This window comes from Populus alba, chromosome 1, assembly GCF_005239225.2.
Source record: "Populus alba chromosome 1, ASM523922v2, whole genome shotgun sequence".
In the NCBI taxonomy this organism is placed as follows: Eukaryota; Viridiplantae; Streptophyta; class Magnoliopsida; order Malpighiales; family Salicaceae; genus Populus; species Populus alba.
The window spans coordinates 31,022,394-31,040,933 of record NC_133284.1 but is presented as its reverse complement, the minus strand read 5'-3'; the positions used below and the strand labels follow the sequence as shown (position 1 = coordinate 31,040,933).

The 18,540-nt window shown below is 32.8% G+C and overlaps 1 protein-coding gene across 1 annotated transcript; it reads right to left on the bottom strand.

Annotated features, from left to right (window-relative positions):
- Positions 1–7,508: 7,508 nt before the first annotated feature.
- On the bottom strand, positions 7,509–11,401 carry LOC118047049 (zinc finger CCCH domain-containing protein 30). The gene is made up of 2 exons (XM_035056209.2): positions 11,078–11,401; positions 7,509–10,357 (listed from the first exon to the last, which is right to left on the bottom strand). The coding sequence occupies exon 2, from the start codon at positions 10,259–10,261 to the stop codon at positions 8,114–8,116; it is 2,148 nt and encodes a 715-aa protein (XP_034912100.1). The 5' UTR covers positions 10,262–10,357; positions 11,078–11,401; the 3' UTR covers positions 7,509–8,113.
- Positions 11,402–18,540: the final 7,139 nt, after the last annotated feature.

The following is an 18,540-nucleotide window of genomic DNA, read 5'->3' as shown; positions in this document are numbered from 1 at the left end:
TGGGTGTGCACTCGAGCACCCCCTGGGCTCGAGTTACCATGCCCGAGCCCAACGTTTTTGGGTTCAGGCAGCGCTTCTAGACTTATTTTTCATCTCTAATGTACTTGGGCATCATACCCGAGCTCAACACTCCCTTGAAAATATTTTCAGGACCCACGCTAGTCCCTCAATATTTTATACTAATTTAATAGGTGTTATTTTGGGTAGAATATAGCTTGAAATATCACAAAAATAAAATTACACTTTAATCCTTCCTTTCCGCAAAAAAACAAGGCTTATAGGTTATATATACATTATGAATTCTTCAAACTCAATATTCATAATTTGTTTATTCTTAATACTTTCAGCATGTATATTTTCAGAGTCTATCTCTAAAATATCATTGTATTTTTTTTCTATAAAAAATTATTGATTTAAACATCCGAGAGTCTCCATGTTTATCAAATAAAATCTTTTATAAGTATCAATTACCAGTCATTTTGGCTTATCAAACACCACTAGTTACCAACTACCCAAGTGTAATTTTATCTCTAAAATATTTTCCTCCACTTCCATACATGTAAAGCATAATTACTCATATATTCCAAACATATATTTAATTCTCATACATACCTACACACTCATTTATATAATTTAATCTAAATTCTCAACTTTTATTTATACCAACCTTATCCCCATTTCTATGTTGTTAAATTATTATTAACCACAACACCACAAATTAATTCCTAAAAATCTAATTTTCATCATTTTCACCACAACACCACAAATTATTTATTATGTTTACACCCATAATTCTATCTTTAAACATCCAAATTTTCGAGCTTCATTTCCCATTTTTTCCAACCTTTTTAGGTTTCGTCAAGTGAATTAATTGCATTTGTTGATGCTGGAACATGGACCTCAACTGGAATTTGCCCAAAGTTGTATGAAAGTTTGAACAATTATGCAACAGTTTATAAAAGGAAAAAAAAAAACAAAAAAAACATAGGAAATGAAAGCGTAAAGTAAAAGAAATATGAGGAAGACTAACTAATGATGGCCGGTATGGCAAAATCTCAGGGTTGCCTGGATTAAAATACCAAACAGATGCAGCTGTTCCGCATAGGTTTGGCTTTCCTGGGAGGAAAAAATAAAGATATGAAAGGTTGCAAATTAAAATGATAAAAAGAAATTGAATGCACGTAAAACATCAAAAGTTGAAGATGTATTAAGATACGAAATGATTACAATGCTGTAAGAAAGCAAAAGGAATGGTTTTATAAGGCATGCTTTATGCTATAATATTACAGATTTTTATCATACCAAGGTATCAGAAACATCTAAAGTTGAAAATATGTATTAAGATAAGAAATTTGTTGATGGCAAAGGATAATGTTTTGTATAAAGGCGAAGGGTAATTTCTTATGCATTAAAAAAAAGGAGGTGAGGATTTCTTTTTAAAAGAAAAAGTTGATGGTAAACCTGTTAAGAGACGCGATCCTTTTCCTTTTGCCAGAACAGGTGCGAAATCTGTGAGTTTGAAAGAATATCCAGGAACAGTGGGTGTGAGAGAATCAATAGCAGTAGCTTTAAGATCTTATTTGAGATCTATGGCCGCCTCATGACCAACAGCTGTATCAGGATATCTGTGAACTCTGATGGGTATAAAAGATCAACATTGTCGCTTTCACTTGATGTTGTGCAAACAGAGTCTCATATTCTTTGAGAAAATTTCATTAGATTAAAAGAATCCTTTGCGAAAATTTCATTAGATTGTCTCTGTCCTCGATAGATAGGCCATTCGATGAAAGTCTCGTATTCTCGTTAATAGTGAAAATCTTGAAATGTGGCCAGAGTAAAGATCTGGAAAGAGAAGCATTAATGATTTCCTCCATTGTACCGCCAGGAATAACAGGTAAGAGTCGACGGAAATCACCCCCTGAAAAAACAGATTTCCCACCAAATGGTTTAACTAAATGAGCATTTATGCTGCTTGTAAGAACATCTTTTAATGAGCGATCCAAGGCTTCAATGCAACATTTATTGTTCATAGAAGCCTCATCCCAGACAATTAAAGATGTCATTTCAATTAGCCGTGCTAGATGCATGAGGAAGTGACATAAATGAGAGTGGAGTTTTTTTTTTTTTTTTTAGTTTAAAGTGGGTGTTCAGGTCAGCTTGCGCACACCTCGACTAATCCCACGGGTCTTAAAATTAACGATCATGTATGCCTTTAATGGTCATCATATGAGAAACAACAGGACTCGAACCTGAGACCATAGAGAGAGCAAACATCTTGATCCCAAATTCTTATCACTGGGCCACCACCTAGATGGTTGAGAGTGGAGTTTTTAAACCTTGAATGAGCGCTACGACCCCAGGTAAAAGCAAAGAAGCAATCCCACATGATTAGAAGCACAACCAAGCCTTCAGACCTTATTCTATTGATTAATGTGTGCCATAAAATGGTTCTGCCAGTACCTCTGTGCCCATGGACAAAAGCCAAAACTTCTTGTTTAGAAAGAATAGAGTTAACAACATATTCATAAGCTTGTTTCTGACATTTATTAAGGCTTGGATAGGAGATGGAATGTTGTTCTTGCAGATCATTTATATCATAGATTAGCTCTTCTCTTAACCGTCCATTCTTGATCTCATATAATAATCGACCATCTGGCATTGGCAATTTGTGATCCTTAAGAGTTGTGGCGGCAACATTAAAAAGGTGTTTAAGCTCATATAAAACATAATTTTTAAGTTCATCATCAGACAACCGAAGATTTGGCATGCCCTAGGAAGATCTAACACGAATGAGAATGCCGTCATGCATTGAATGCTACAAGTGTGAGAATAAAGCCAAAGGAACAGCAACTTGATAGAATAGGATTACACTGACAAAAGGTTGTCTAATTTGTGGGGATGTAGCAGTCAAAATGGCTTCGCAAAAAGCATCAGCCCATTCCTTGTCATCTCCAAGCAAGTTGAAATGATGGATAAACAACCCCCGAAACTTTTCTCAAGTCCTCAAAACTTGTTGCCCCTTTAACATGGTTTAAAAGCATTCTAAGAAAGTAAAGTTCTACAGCAGCAGGATGGGTATACGTCATGCGGCCTCAATTAAAACCTTTTTTTTTCCTGCTAGTCCATTTTCTCTGATTTGCATCGCAGATGGATCATTAATATTCATTTGAAACCATTCAGTGAGCATTGTCCGATCAAACCCAGGTCTTCTAAGAACTGATGGCAAAGATTGATGACCAGGAAAAACAATATTTTGATGAAGTGGGAGGCGGACCTGAAGACGATCAACAGCTGGTGTTCTAGAATGAATAGGGAATTGCCAGGGCCTCCAGACAGCTTCACAAGGGCATATAAAATGACAGTTACGATTTGCTTTTATTTCATCTTGATTTTCTCTTTGAACATACATTTGACACCTGTCATCTCTCACGATATCAAGCTTGTCTTCAGTCTTATAAGAAGTATGCTTTTTAGTGGTTGTTTGGCATTGTGACTGCGAGTAAGGTTAATCCACAGCCATAATTATTATTGTTTGATAAAGTTCTTATCATAATTTTACAATAGTGGATTCCATTTTTAACTGTGGCATAGCCACAGGCTACAAGAAGCAGCTCATTGCTGCTTCTTGTGATGAAAAAACTCAAGAACATTGGAGTCATGCTCCATTGTTCCGGCCGAATGCTTTTTAGTGACCGTTTGGTATTGTTATTGCGGGTGAGATTAACCCGCAGCCATAATTATTATTGTTTGACAAAGCTCTTATTATAATTTTACAATAGTGGGTCTTATCTTTAACTGTGACATAGCCACAGGTTACAAGAAGCAGCTCGTTGTTGCTTCTTGTGATGAAAAAACTCAAGAACAATGCTCCATTGTTCCGGCCGAACCGATTCGGTTCAATGCTAAAAATGTATTGAACCAGGTCCGATCCAATAAAATAAAATAAAAATATTTTTTATTTTTAATTATGTTTTATTTAAAAAACTAGTGTTAAACATTATTCAATGACTATATAAATTAGACGGAGATCGCTTGATGACGCCGCATTTACAGAAATTGATCGCAATCTTAATTTTGTTCATGATTATATTTTACCTGGTGTTGTTGCGCTCTTAAGAAATTTGTAAAAACTTTAGTCCTTGTCGGATGTATTTCATACGTGATGGAATTGTAGATAGTTTAATGGAACAATAAAAAATATTTTATATAAAATATTATTTATTTTATGATGTAATAACAATAATTAAATCTACAATATTTAAATTAAAAACCATCAATATATATATATAACCTCAATTTCAAAAGCATTTTTAACCAAACACATTAAACTATTTTTTGTTCAACCACAGTTTTAACCAAATATCAATTTTTTCAAACCAATCTCAACTAAAAGTACTTTTTATAAAACAACGTTTTTCAAGCCACAACTACAATAGTTACCACAATACCAAACACACTAAGCTTTATTTGAATTTCAGGCAAATTGACATTGCAAGTGAATGTGATAAAAAGATCTGAATTATCATAATGTCTGCAAATCGCCATGGCATCATGATAGTTATTGATCATGCATCTAGGGCCTCTTTTAAGAACAGATTCATACATGCCTTGATATGTGTCTGTTCTAAGATCAATTAGAGTTTGTTCTGCAAGTGGGATATTGCAATGAAACTCATCCTCTCCAAAACGAAACAAAGCTGGCATTGCAAGGCCATAAATATTTTTAGGATGTAACTTGGATGTTCTTTGTAAGGAGCCGGAGCAGCTCTTAACGATTATATCATGTTCTGAAGAATTACACCAATATCCTCGACCACCAATATCACTTGATACAGGATCATCATATTTTCTAGAGTCATTATCTCGTGGTCCAATTAATCGAAGTTTATAATTACGGACAATTCCTCTATGAACCCTTTCATTCGCTGAGCGAAAGAGTTTTGTTAGTTCATTTGTGTTGTTAAGCTTATCTATAAGCCCATGGATGATATTTTCATCCAGAGACGTGAAGACAGAGTCATTGGTAAAAGGAGCCAATCGATTGCTAACTTCATCATCTTACTAAAATAATGCATCTCAATGAAAAAAAAAAAAAAGGATAAAAAAAACTGCATCTTAGGATTAAATAAGAAAGAAAACATAAATGACATAAATTATGGTGTGAAACAATAAGAATCAATAATAAGGAGACAAAAACTTTGAACCTAACATCATGATACAAATGAGAAACAATAACCAAGTAACAATCTAGTAGGTAACCCAATAGTAATATAATCAAGGAGTTTGAGATCAAGGAATTTGCTCTCTTTGTAGTTTCAAGTTCGAGCTCTGTGGTTGTCAATATGATAGTCACTAAAAGCTTACATGGTCATTAACTTTATGACCCGTGAAATTAGTCGAGGTGCACGTAAATTGGCTCGGACACCCACGTTAATCAAAGAAAAAATAATCAAGACAACAAATTCCTTTTTTATATAAAAAGTGATAAGCATTTTGCAATGGGAAAAGTAGATACAAAAATTCCCAAAAAAAAAAAAAACAGCACAATATACCAAGGAAAAAAATTGACAACTTAAATGGTGTGGAAACACCAAGAATCAACGATGAGCCAAAAACTTATTAGAAGAATTCAAAAGTATGAAACAACTTAACAAAACTAACCAACACAGCATCGATGCCCCAAGACGAAACGTGCAAGGAAAAAAAAAAGCGAACAGTTTATAAAAGGTAAATAGTTTCGAATGGACCATGAAGTTTCAATTAAATCATAATGATGAGCAAAAAAAACTTTAAAAAAAAAAGAAAAAAGGATATGTTGTCTTAAAGAAATTGGAGTTGTACCGAAAGTATAGATCACCGAGCAAAAGTAAAAGCGGTAACAAAAGGGTGAGCTGAAAACCAAAAGCTCTATGAAAAAAAAAAACCACAAATAGGTAAGTATATAGAAATTTAAAATGAATTTGAGTATTGTAAGTTGATTAAAAAGAAAAAAAGTTAGCTTGACTAGCAAAAAGAATTGTCTAAAAAACTCTCTAAATCATAAATTAAATCAACCGATTTTATTTTAATTATTAACGTGAATGTTTGAATAGCTTATATATACCTTAACTAATCTTACGAACCCTGAAATTAACGATCATGTAAGTACAAACTCAAAATACTAGGACTGAATTTAATTTTTTTTTCAGGTTTTTTAAATATTTTATCTATTTTTTTATTTTTTATCACTCTTTTCAAATATATATATATATAACCATCCCAGAGAACACCCCGAATTTGATAGTCAAATGGCACCATCAATGATGAAGGGCCTTACATATTGATGGGCAAAAGTCCAGGACTCCATCAAGATTTGTTTTTTAAGAGATCCTCCCACAAGGGCACAATTACGCGAGCAGACCCAAACATTTTCTAATAAAATAAAATAAAAATATATCCACTAAGATTAAAACAATGGGAAAGAAAAGAAATCAGTTATAGAACCAAGAGTAATATTATTATCCATCCATTGAGTTAGTGCCTGTTTGGCATTACGAGGGAGGTTAATTGTATATAATAGATATTGATATTTTATTAAGTTAAAAATTAGAGTTTTAGTTTTTTGGTGAAACCACAATACTTGCGACTATGCTTCAAGTTTAATAAAAGCAAAAAATTGCTATTTTTACCCGTGTTCCGACTATGAAATTACTACTTTTACCCGCGGTCTATCTTTAAAGTGAATAATTCACTTTACACTGTTTACTTTTTACTTTTTAACAATGCGGAGTGAATTATAATTCACTCTACATAACTATGCAAGTGAGTTTTTAATTCTATTTTATTCATTGTAATTCACTTTACACTATTCACTTTATACGTTGTTAAGTGAAAGTGTAAAGTGAATTAAAAACTCAATTTTCACAATTCAACTTATTCATTTTTAATGGTTGGACCGGATCCAGTCTGAATTTAAATATATTAAACCGGATCCGACCTAATAAAAAAATTAATTTTCTTTAATTGTATTTTATTTAAAAAAACTAGTATTTAATATTATTTAATGACATTATATCAATTAAAAAAATATCTCATAATAATATAACATTTACAGAATTTAATTGTGATCCCATTTACCTAATTTTATTACATACTTAAAAAAACCATAAATATTATAAACCTTATAAGATGAATTTATATAAAATATTATTTATTTTATAATATAATAATAATAATTAAATTTATAATACTTAAATTAAAAAATATCAATATTAATATATATATTTTTAATTATTTTATAACCTCAAATTAAAAACTTAAACATTAAAATCAAAAGATTAAAAAGGATTTCTCCAATTAAGACTTTGCTCTCGCATTTGATTATCTTCGCCGTATAGAATCCAAAAACATCCACTAGAAGTTTCCACCGCTTCATGAATTGCCATTCTTTATTAAATCCCGCAAAAAATCAAAGTCATGCAGCTACACAGATGGTGCAAGCACTAACACAATAAAAATTCGAAGGAATCTGAACAGTAAAGGTACGGAGATAATTACTATAATTCAGATTTAACATTTTCGAAGAACACAATCCTCCCCGTCTCCATCACCCCTATCCTTCCACGATAATGCAAAATTCTTAAATGAAACACATCCAAAATACATGGGAGAGCTCCTGACAAAACTTCCTTCAGCTCACCCTCCTCCATCCACAAACACGCAAATACTAAGACAGTGAACCATTAAACGGATACAAAGCTCATAATTTCATGGCAAGATGAAACATGTAGCCTTCTGCAACCTTGATCAGTTGAGAAGTAAGCAAAAGCAAAAAAATTGTCCTGATCAGATATATTGAACGGAAGAGAACCTGCACTGGCTTTTCCTTAACACAGCCCAGAGATGCCTTCAACATTCCAAGAGTTTGATTTAAACAATAAAATGGTACAAAAATTGAATGATTTCCCTGACAGTTCTTGCCAATTCTTTACCGCCACCCCTCTTGCCGAATTTCTACTACCATTTATCTTCTTAGCTTCCCCAGACCCCCACCAGCCAAAAATCCAATAAAAATATGTACCTCGGTGAAATTACTTTCATCCTACCCTGATGAGTAAAAACCAAATTGTTTTGACTAGACTACTGACTGTTGCTTCTTATCAATTTGCATCTGCTCAAGCCAAGATTCTAAAACAGGATTAATTTGAGAATTTGAACTCAATCCCACTGCCACATCAGGTGACGGTGCAGCACCAGGTACTTGAATTGCAGGCTTTTCTTTAAGCACCTCAGGAGGCGATTCCTTGACTAGAGATTGGACCCAGGACAGGTCAGGCTCCTCACCATTGTTTCCAAGCTCAAAGGACGAGGATCTACGTAGCCGGCCCAACAATTCATCTCCATTAACTGACCAGTCTAATTTTCCATTAGGGGATCCCCATTTAGACCAAGAATTTACTGGCGACCCGACATGATGCGCCACAGGGTTGTTGGATCCCAGATCCCTTGAGCTTAGACTTCGTAGCTGTTGCTGCTGCTTCTCTCGCTGAGCAAGAGTAGATAATCGAGATCCCCTTGGAGAGATAGGCTCCATGCTTCTTGGCGACATCCTTCCAGGGGATCCAGCACCAAATGCAGAGTGCAGTAGATGGTGCTCAACATTTTTTGGGGAGAACGCACTTGTGTTGATGGGTGATAACATACTCTGCTGCTGTTGCAACTGATTGAGATAAGCTGATTTATGCGTTGGAGAGAAAACAGCAGCTGCTTGATCAGCAAACCTAGGAGAAGACATTTCCGCAGTGAACAGTTCTTCAAGATTTGAAGGATTTAGTGTTTTAGACCACCCAGAACGATTGAAAGAAGCAGAATTGTTCTGAGACTGCGAGAAACATGTTAAATCATTTAATATCTGTTGTGGGGAATCAAAATCTGGCAACAAATTGAAGTCCTCAGGTGGGATATCCCGGGCACTAAAGGATGATCTCAAGCGGCTGGATTGAAAGTTGCTTCCTGAAAGATGAAGTGTTGGCACATTAGGTTGTGGCCAAGCCATGGACGAGTGAGAAATGCCATTTGCTGGAGACATGGGTTGGTTGAATGGGGTAGGGGACATTGCAGAGACTGATGATGGGGAACCAGGCAAAAGACTCAGAGCAGCAGCCATGTCCATTACACTGGCTGCAGATTGAGATGATCGAGGTGAAGGAATAGCAGATCCTGTAGAAACATACAAGGGCCGGAGCTCCTCAGGCGTGTGGGCAAAAAAGCAGACTTGTCGGTTGCAGCTTGTGCCATCTTTGCAAAGCCGAGTTCGATATTGAGCTGGGTGAAGCCAGCACTCAAAAACCCCATGTGCATATTCACACATGTCCCCACGCCTACAGGCACCTTTACGAAAATCAGGGCAGGGCACACAGCTGTAGTGGAACTTTCGTGGATCTCTTCTGCGTGCATTCTCTCCTGGGTGAACAAATGGACATTCAGTCCAGTCATGGGAGTATGCACGAGAACATGGGCGAACCTTAAAAGAGAACATGCGGAACTCATCAGTTGCATAGATGCTGTTCTTTATGTCAGGAAGAGATGGATCAATAGGGTATTCTTTCTTCTCTGGTGTAGAGCTGCCAGGCAGATTATTAAACTTTGAGGCCCTTGGAGAATAAATCAACACAGAAGGAGAAGGTGGTGAACCATTTTCTGGTGATGAAGAAAGAGTTGGTGAGCTAAAGTTGGAGTTGCTAATTGAGACCCGTAAATTGCTAACACCAACAGAGCCATTAAAATCATGCTCCGCAACAGAACCATCGGAATCAGTTTTTGAGAGAAGCTCTTCAAGAGCGACTTTCATGCTCTGTAGCTTTGGAGGAACAACAATAACATCACCAGGGCGATCTCCATTGACATCGAGGCAGTTGGGATCTGCTCCTGCTGATAACAGCACCTTAACCACATCAACTACATTGATAGATCCACCAGAAGAAGCACAATGAAGAGCAGTAGTTTTTTCCTTTCCACAAGACAGATTCACGTCAACCTTAGTATGATCCAGAATAAGCTTGAGAACATCAAGGCTGCCATACGTAGCAGCAACCATAAGTGGAGTTCTATGGTCAAGAACAATCATCTTCGACCCTTTCTGGCGGACATACCAAAAACCAGTCTCATTAATAGAGGAAGCATCCCGCTTTATAAATCTCTTAAAGCCTTCAGCATCGTTGTTAGCAGCAAGTTCAAGTAAGCTAGAGAAAGTATCTTCTGTTTCTACACTTAGAAAATCCATATCTTTGGTAAATAGGTGTGGCTTCTACAGTAGATGGAGTTGAAGTCGATGATGATTTAGGAGATTGCTCGGGACCACCGCACATGCTTCAATCACCTGAAGTTCAAACAAAATAACATCACTCAGATTCACTCAAAATCCAAAACTCACCTTACTCGACTCCATCTATTATAAAAAAACAAAAGGCACATCATAACATGAGCTAAATAAGGAGACAATATAAAGATTTATAAAAGAAAAAAAGCCCTTTTTCCCAGTATTGAACAAAATTTAAGACCCACGAGTCCTTCAATGGAATGAAGTTCTCCACTCCTCACAAACCTAAAAAACACAAGCTACTCCACAGCGCTAGACTCACCGCATAGATGGTGTCTGACCAGAAATAAATTAAACAAAAAAATAAGAAAGGGAGGAAGAGAAAGCTTTTGAGTCTTCTTCATCTTGTATATTATTAGGACTAAAATCTATCTGTTTATAACAAACGTGGTCGAATATTAAAAGGATTCATATATAACAAAAATTAACAAAGACAAATCAGAGAAAGAAAAGGAAACCATACTAAACTAAAAGCAACAAGATTGATGATAGCAACGAAATGAATAGAATCAATTACAGATCTAAACACAACCTAACCTATAACCTAAAACTAACAAAAAGCAAAGATTCTGATTATCAAGATGAGGACTTTTATTACAGTGGAATCGAGAATCTCACAGCTGTATTGAACAGACCAGAATAAAATCTCCCCATTATCTAAAAGTATCAAATAATCTAACAACTCTGTAAGCTAAAATAATTGACTAGCAATTAACTTACCGATTAATAAAATTTGAAGCAAGAGACAGCTCTTGGTAGCTTAAAAATTAAGAGAAATGCATAATAAAATTGATTCACTTCATAATCGATCAAAATAGAAAGATTTGAGAGCCGAAACAGCATGTCTTTTTGAAGGGAAAGGATATGTTACTAGAGACAGGCAGCACTTAGCTGCTACCTCCATCGATGTAATCTGTGAAACAAGAGAGGGTGTCTTTAGTTTTTGTTTCAGTTTCGGTTTTGCTTAGGGGGAGACGGAGGGGGAGCGGAGGGTGTAAGCTGTAACGTTCAGAAATTGAAATTGAAATTGAAATGAAATGAAGAGCGTAGGAATTTGTAATGAATTTATTTAAATTTATTTAGTCCATGACAAGAAAGGAAATGAAACGACATTGAAATTCACATCAAATTACATTGAGATGCGAGTCAAATTTTTGAACTTTGTATAAATGAAGGGAGACTAGTTTGGTCGATGAGTATAGATAAGGTGCATGACCGGTTTGGTGTTGAAACTCAAGGAGTGGAGTTACCGGTTAAAGGGGTGTGGCGGTTATTGAAGTGGATTTAAATGGGTACTTGGAATCCGCAACTCAGTGCATTGGTCAATTTTTCTTTACTATTTGAACTGTTTTTTTAAATATATATATTTTTTATTTATATTTTTATATGCTATTATTAAGAATTAATTTTAAAATATAAAAAATATATTAATTTAATGTATTTTTAAAAAATAATATTTTAAAAACACAATCTCTATTATATTGTCAAACACCACTTAATAATATAGTCAAATATAATAGAAATTTTTTTAAAATTAGCAAAGCAATTAAGAATTTTAATAAAATAAAACATTATAAAAAATTTTAATGAAATTACACATTTTACATTGTCACTACATATTAGATGTTGTTATTCTCAAGTATGACAAGATAGTTTTCTCACTTCACATGACTAATAAATAAATATATCACGTTTCCGAAATGTGATAACTTAACATGTCGTGAAATTTAAACTCCTTCCTAGATTGAAGAGCACAAACACATAAAATTCCTTCTCTCTCTTAAAACCATTATTAACAACCTTTTTCTCTCTGAAAACACCTCACCAGTCACTTTTTTTTTGCCCTTGAAACACCAATAAATTGAACTCATCTTAATCTCCAAACATCTTAGAATGTTTTCCTCTTTAAAATTTATCGTTGTCACCTCTATTATCATTGCTCGAGCCTTTTCTCTAGTCATATAAGCAATGTAAACATACTACCTTGATATAAATTTGTATTTGATTTAGTTAAAATGAAATCATTGTTTATGGTTTAGGTTGAATTTAGAGTTTGATGAATTGATGATAAATTAGCTATGTATGTCATCAATTAAGGTCGATTTGATATAGTTGAATGAAAATAAGTTAGATTAATTACAAATTAATTATTTCAATTAATTATATATTGCGTTGGATTTTGGATAAGTTGTAGAATTTGAAATTTTATGTGGATTGTTGGAATTAGCTAATGATGTTATCACTATACTTGATGATTTCATGCAATAGAGCATGAATGAGGTAGAATTACGAAGAATTACACGTTGTGTTGAATGTGGATAAATTGTTGAATTTGATATTTTCTTTGAATTATTTTAAATTGTTAGGAATTTGGATTTGATTTAATCCAATTGAGAATAAAAATATAAATTAGATTTGATATCATAAATTATATTTAATCTTTGTCAAGTATGCTTCGTTAAATTTAGAAATTTGATTGGTTTTCCTATAAATTTTATCAATTAGGGTTGACATAATGTAATTTAGTAAAAATTATACCCAATTGACCATAAGTTAATTTGCTTCTTCTTTTTTCACAAAATGTCTTATAACATATTTATGTTATGTCATTACAATGAAACTATTATTCTTGATGTGAATAGTACTATCACATATAATAAAAGGATAAGTTTGTTGTTACATGTTAATTTAGGCATATCGTGTGTGGAAATGGAAAAAACTATTTATCATGGATTTGGCTAGTAATATTGATGTTGAAATAACTTTGAACAGTGTTAACCTATACTGATTATATATGATGGTGGTTTTAAAAAAATGATTAATTCTTTCATCCAATGTGAATTGAACATAGTGGCTTGTATATAAGCAGTCGACCAAAATCTTTGTGTGTCCCAACTGTTGTATGTCCTTTAAAGTTAGCTAGTAAAGGAAAAAAAAAACAACTTATTGTTGGATGATTCACTATAAAAGATCGATGATACTATATTTGATAATTCATTTGCTAATCACACATATATTTCATTATTATGAGCTTAATGTCAATGACAATGAAGAGACGTTAGACCCAAAAATGACAATAAATGTTCATAATAATGTTGATTATGAGGTTGAAGATAATGTTAATAATAAAATAATACATTGTGTTCCTGAATCTGAAGATGCTTTTGGGTTTACTTTTTTATTTATCATAATTGGGCACTTACTTATAAATGTTTCCAAAAAGCTTTGATTTGGAGGTTGGAAAAACAAATAGTAATAAAAAGAAAATTAGTTCATGCAAATAAACAGTGGTACATCACACATTCAATTAAATACTGAATCTAACGGTCAAACTCAATATTTCTTCAATTACAATGTATACAAGCACCTAAATATAAAAGGTATTTTCGTATGGGATATCATAAAATGTCAAACTCATTTGAGATAACGAAATTAAAAGAGTCACACACATGTAGCTCGACCTTTGTCTAAAAATACCATTATCAATTCGATGCAAATTTTATTACTAATGCTATATCAACCCTTGTGATGAATAATCTTTCAATGACATTTACAAGCATATATGATCAAATAAAATTGCATTATGAGTATAAAATATCATATGACAAAGTATGAGCTACAAAACAAATGGTGCTTGGGCATCTTTATAGTTCACATGAGGAGGATTTTGAAAATTTATCAAGGTTTTTATTGGTAATAAAAAAAACAAATCCTGAAATAGTTGTTGATTGGACACTTAAAGAAAATCTTGATGATAAAACAATGGTTTTTTAGAGAGTTTTTTTGTGATTTGAAGCTTGTATTAAAGGTTTCAAGTATTGTAAACCACTTATCAGTATTGATGACAGATATTTGTATAAGCAATATGATGGGAAGTTATTAACTATTGTCATAACCCAATTTTTGAACAAATAATAAAAATTAAATATAGTTGACAATGGGGTTAAGACAACAAAATTTGAAGTTTGGGGATGTAATTATAAAATTTAAGAGTTAATTAATCATTTTTGAAAAAATTAAAAGTTAAAGATTTAATTAAGGGTCAAATTGAACAATCCAGAAATTAAGCACTGTTTTGTAAACAGTGTTATAATTTAAGGATTTAATTGAAATTAATCCAAAAGGGCAAAATTAAAAGAATTAATTAAGGACCAAATTAAACAATCCAGAAATTAAGGATTGTTTTGTAAACAATGTTATAATTTAGGGATTTAATTGAAATTAATCCAAACAGGCAAAATTAAAAGAAATTTTTAATTGCTTAGAGGTCCAATTGCCGAATTTCCAAAGTTCAGGGGTCAAAATGAAAATGTCCATTACTGCAGAAACGTCGCCGTTGCTTATGGAAACCATTGATGCCGAAACGTCGTCGTTGCTGGGAACAGCTGTGTTCATCTTTTCCTTCCCGATTCAACAGGCTAAAAATCTACAACGGAGTCGATCCAATCATGGACAACGTCTCTCGCCCACGATCTCGTCAGGGAAGATAACAGTCTTGCAAAGGCAAGACTGGTTAGAGGCAAGTTGCTGGGTCTCTATAAAAAAGGAAGAAAAACCCGGAACAAGGATGAGGAAATCAACCTAAAAATAGACTCAAGAATAGGGGGAAAGCAGAGAAAACAGAGCATAAATTCAAATACAGAGAAAAAGAGAGAACACGAAGGCAGCACATAGTGACGAGAATTACCCTTGAAATTGTCCTCGTACCTGCAAACAAAGAAAAAACCTAGATTTAGTCAAAGAACACTCACAACAAACTGGTATCTTCTTTGTAGTTTTAAAAGCTACGAAGAAATCAAGAAGGAAAACACATACAAGTGATCACCGAAGGAAGACCAGGGGAAGCAGTAGGCGAGAATCATCATCAGCGCTGCAAGCATCTTCGATCTCCAGAAGCAGGTATGACTTCATCCCCTTTGAATCTTCATTTCAAAAAGTAATTATCAGTGTTACAAGAACAATGTGTAAAGGTAATTTAATTACCTTTACCAGTGTTCGCGCACGCATGAACAATTCATGCATGCCTTTAGTTTTGGCCTAGCCAGGTCACTGGCTTGGGCCAGTGATCGGGCTGGGCTGGCTAGGTCGAGCCCAGCCCAAATGTATATAAAAAATATTTAAAAAATAATAAATTTTTTGTGTGTGTAAAAAAATAAATATTAATTTATTGCTGTTTTTATTTTTTCGTTGACGCTAGAGTCAGAATAAAAATATCAATTCAAATTTATTTCATTGTATTTTATTTAGTTATATAAAATGTGCATGCCAAAAAAAAATAACATAAGATAAAATAAAATAAATTTATTGGTTTATTCACTGACGCCAGAGTTGAGAATAAAAATACTAAAGTAAATTTATTTTAGTTTATTTAGCTACATAAAAATAATGTGTATGCGTAAAAATAAATTGATTTTTATTTATTTATTCACTGACGCTAGAGTCACTAATAAAAAAGAAATAATGATTTAAATTTATTAATTTTTGATACCTACATAATATTTACCAACGCTAGAGTTAAAAATATCTGTAGTTGAATATTCACTAACACCAGAGTCAGGAATATTACACGCAAACCATCATAGTATAAACCAACAAAAATGTTAGCAATCAATGACAAAGATCAACAATGCAGCCTGTCTTAGGCAGGACGTTTAAAGGATGATAATATCTTTCATTTTACGTAACCGTAACCATAATACTAGGTGGCGACTCGTTAAACAAGAATATCCCCCATCAAAGAATAGGATGCTAGAAATCCATTCTTCCTAAAAATACTAATTTTTAAGGCCGTCGTGATGTCGGGTGCGGCAATTACGATTGCTTTTGATGCAAATAATAGGATACACCTTTGGCTTTTGCAATTATTATCGAAAAAAACTATAATTGAAGATGGTTTTTGTTTTGCTTCTAAATATATGTTATCAATGATAAACATGTATATGTATAATATCATATCATATAGACATGTAAGCATAAAGATTGAAGTAACAAAAAATTGACGTGAACCTATAGGATAACATCAATATTGTGCCTAATATTTTGTTAGCAACTTCGATTATAAATTCAAATTATCATTTATAAAAAAAAATTGTTGAAGATGTGTTTTAAACCTTCAAGATGAAAATTTAGTTTGTGGTATGAAAGAATGTATAAGTTAGACTCAACATATCAAGAATAGTTTGAAGAAGAACAAAAAAAAAAGCATTGTATTATGATGATTGTCACTCGTATAGTAAAATGACAACTAATCTTTTAGAATCATCTAATCAGGTTCTGAAAGGTGCTTGTGCACAGCCTGTTTCAGCCCTATTGCAATTGACATTTTACAGGTGTAATAGTTATTGGATCAAGCAAAAACGTGAAAAAATGATTTTATTCAACGTGGAAAAATTTATCCCTCATCAATTCATGTTTAATTAACAATGAGCAGGAATAGATCAAGATATCATAATGCGATGTTATTCAACTTTGAGTAACATGTTTTCCAAGTCAACACCCTTATTATTATAAACAAATTCAGACAGAAAATTAGATTGAATGATAAAACATACATATATGATAAATGACAGACATTTCAACATTCATGTTCACATATTCTTACATATTATGTTATGAATCACTTAGACTTTATATAGTTTATTAATGATCATTACACGATTCAGAGCTACAAATCAGCATTTGACATGTCATTTCATCCATTATAACATAAGTTAGAATGGACGAATTACACTGAATTTTAAGTTAAAGTAGACACATCTAATAGAAATTTAGAAGTTGTCGATTAAAGTCAACTTAATTGCACAAAAAGGTGGATGCAAAAGAGGATAATATATATTATAGGTGTGGCATATGCAATGGCATAAGTCATAATAGAAAAACATGTCATGCTCGACAATGAATATATGATAATATAATTGTATGATAAAATAAATATTTGTTAAGATATAGTATGATATATTTTTTTAAAAAGCATATTAAACTTATCTAGTTTCACATCAAACACATGTACTCATACATAGAATGTCACACATGCAAGGTGATAGATCTTCTTCTCATTTTGAGTGGCCATAATATGAAGGTGACAATCCTAGAAAGCATGATTATTTTCATGAAGATTTTAAGTCACATTACATGTTTATCAGGCCCCCTAACACTTTTCTCCTACAGTTGTTAGATAGACATTGATCAAAGGATTTTTTTGTTGGGATTATAAAAATATTTAATTTAAATAAGTTTTTCATTACTTAACATTACATGTATTATTTATTTATGTAATTATATTTTAAATTATTATGTAGAATGAGACCGTGATTTATTTTCAGACATATAAGCGAATGAAATTGCTTGAGCGAGTTCAGCCATAAGTGTCCTAGGTTGGGTTTTATACATAAGTTATCTAGAGCACATAAAGCTTGACCATGACTTGATCCATACACTAATTGAGCGATGAAGATGTGAGACACACATATTCTATTTTAGGTATGGGAAAACGACGTAGACATTACAGGATGTGACAGTTTTACTTAGACTTTATATTAATGAACATGTAGTCATATTTATTTGCATATTTAATCGAATTATGTTAAGCGAGTATGCATTTGAATTGGCACTCTTGCTTTCTAAATTGAAAAGGGGCAATATACATTTTAAATTGATTAAAGAGACATTTACCATACTATCAGGTGATACTAACAACGAGATCTTACGACGATATCCATCAAATTATTATTTGAATGTGTTAATTATCGGTTAAGTATATATGAATTAGTATGGTAATTTAATGTATTATGTAGGTATGTTAAAGCATATATATTGTATTTGTTTAGCATTGTATTATTTACAAACTTCATGGGAAGATGTATGCCTTTAATTTATCTAACACTCTCAAATGATTTTGATGTCATTCCCATATATAGATCGATATTTGTTCTCTTGGCACATTTATACAAACATTTATGCCTTGCATACATGAAATGGATCAAAGAGGTTGAGGTATGTTTTCTAGTTACACATGTATAACTCGAATAACTTAAAATAACTATTTTCTTTTTAAATGTTTGTTATTAATATAAAATAAACAACTTGTTTTTTTTTTTTATTTAATACCAGTTATGGTATTAGGAGCATTTTTATGTGGGCTAGCCCTAAATACCTAGATAGTAACCTATAACTATCAAATTATA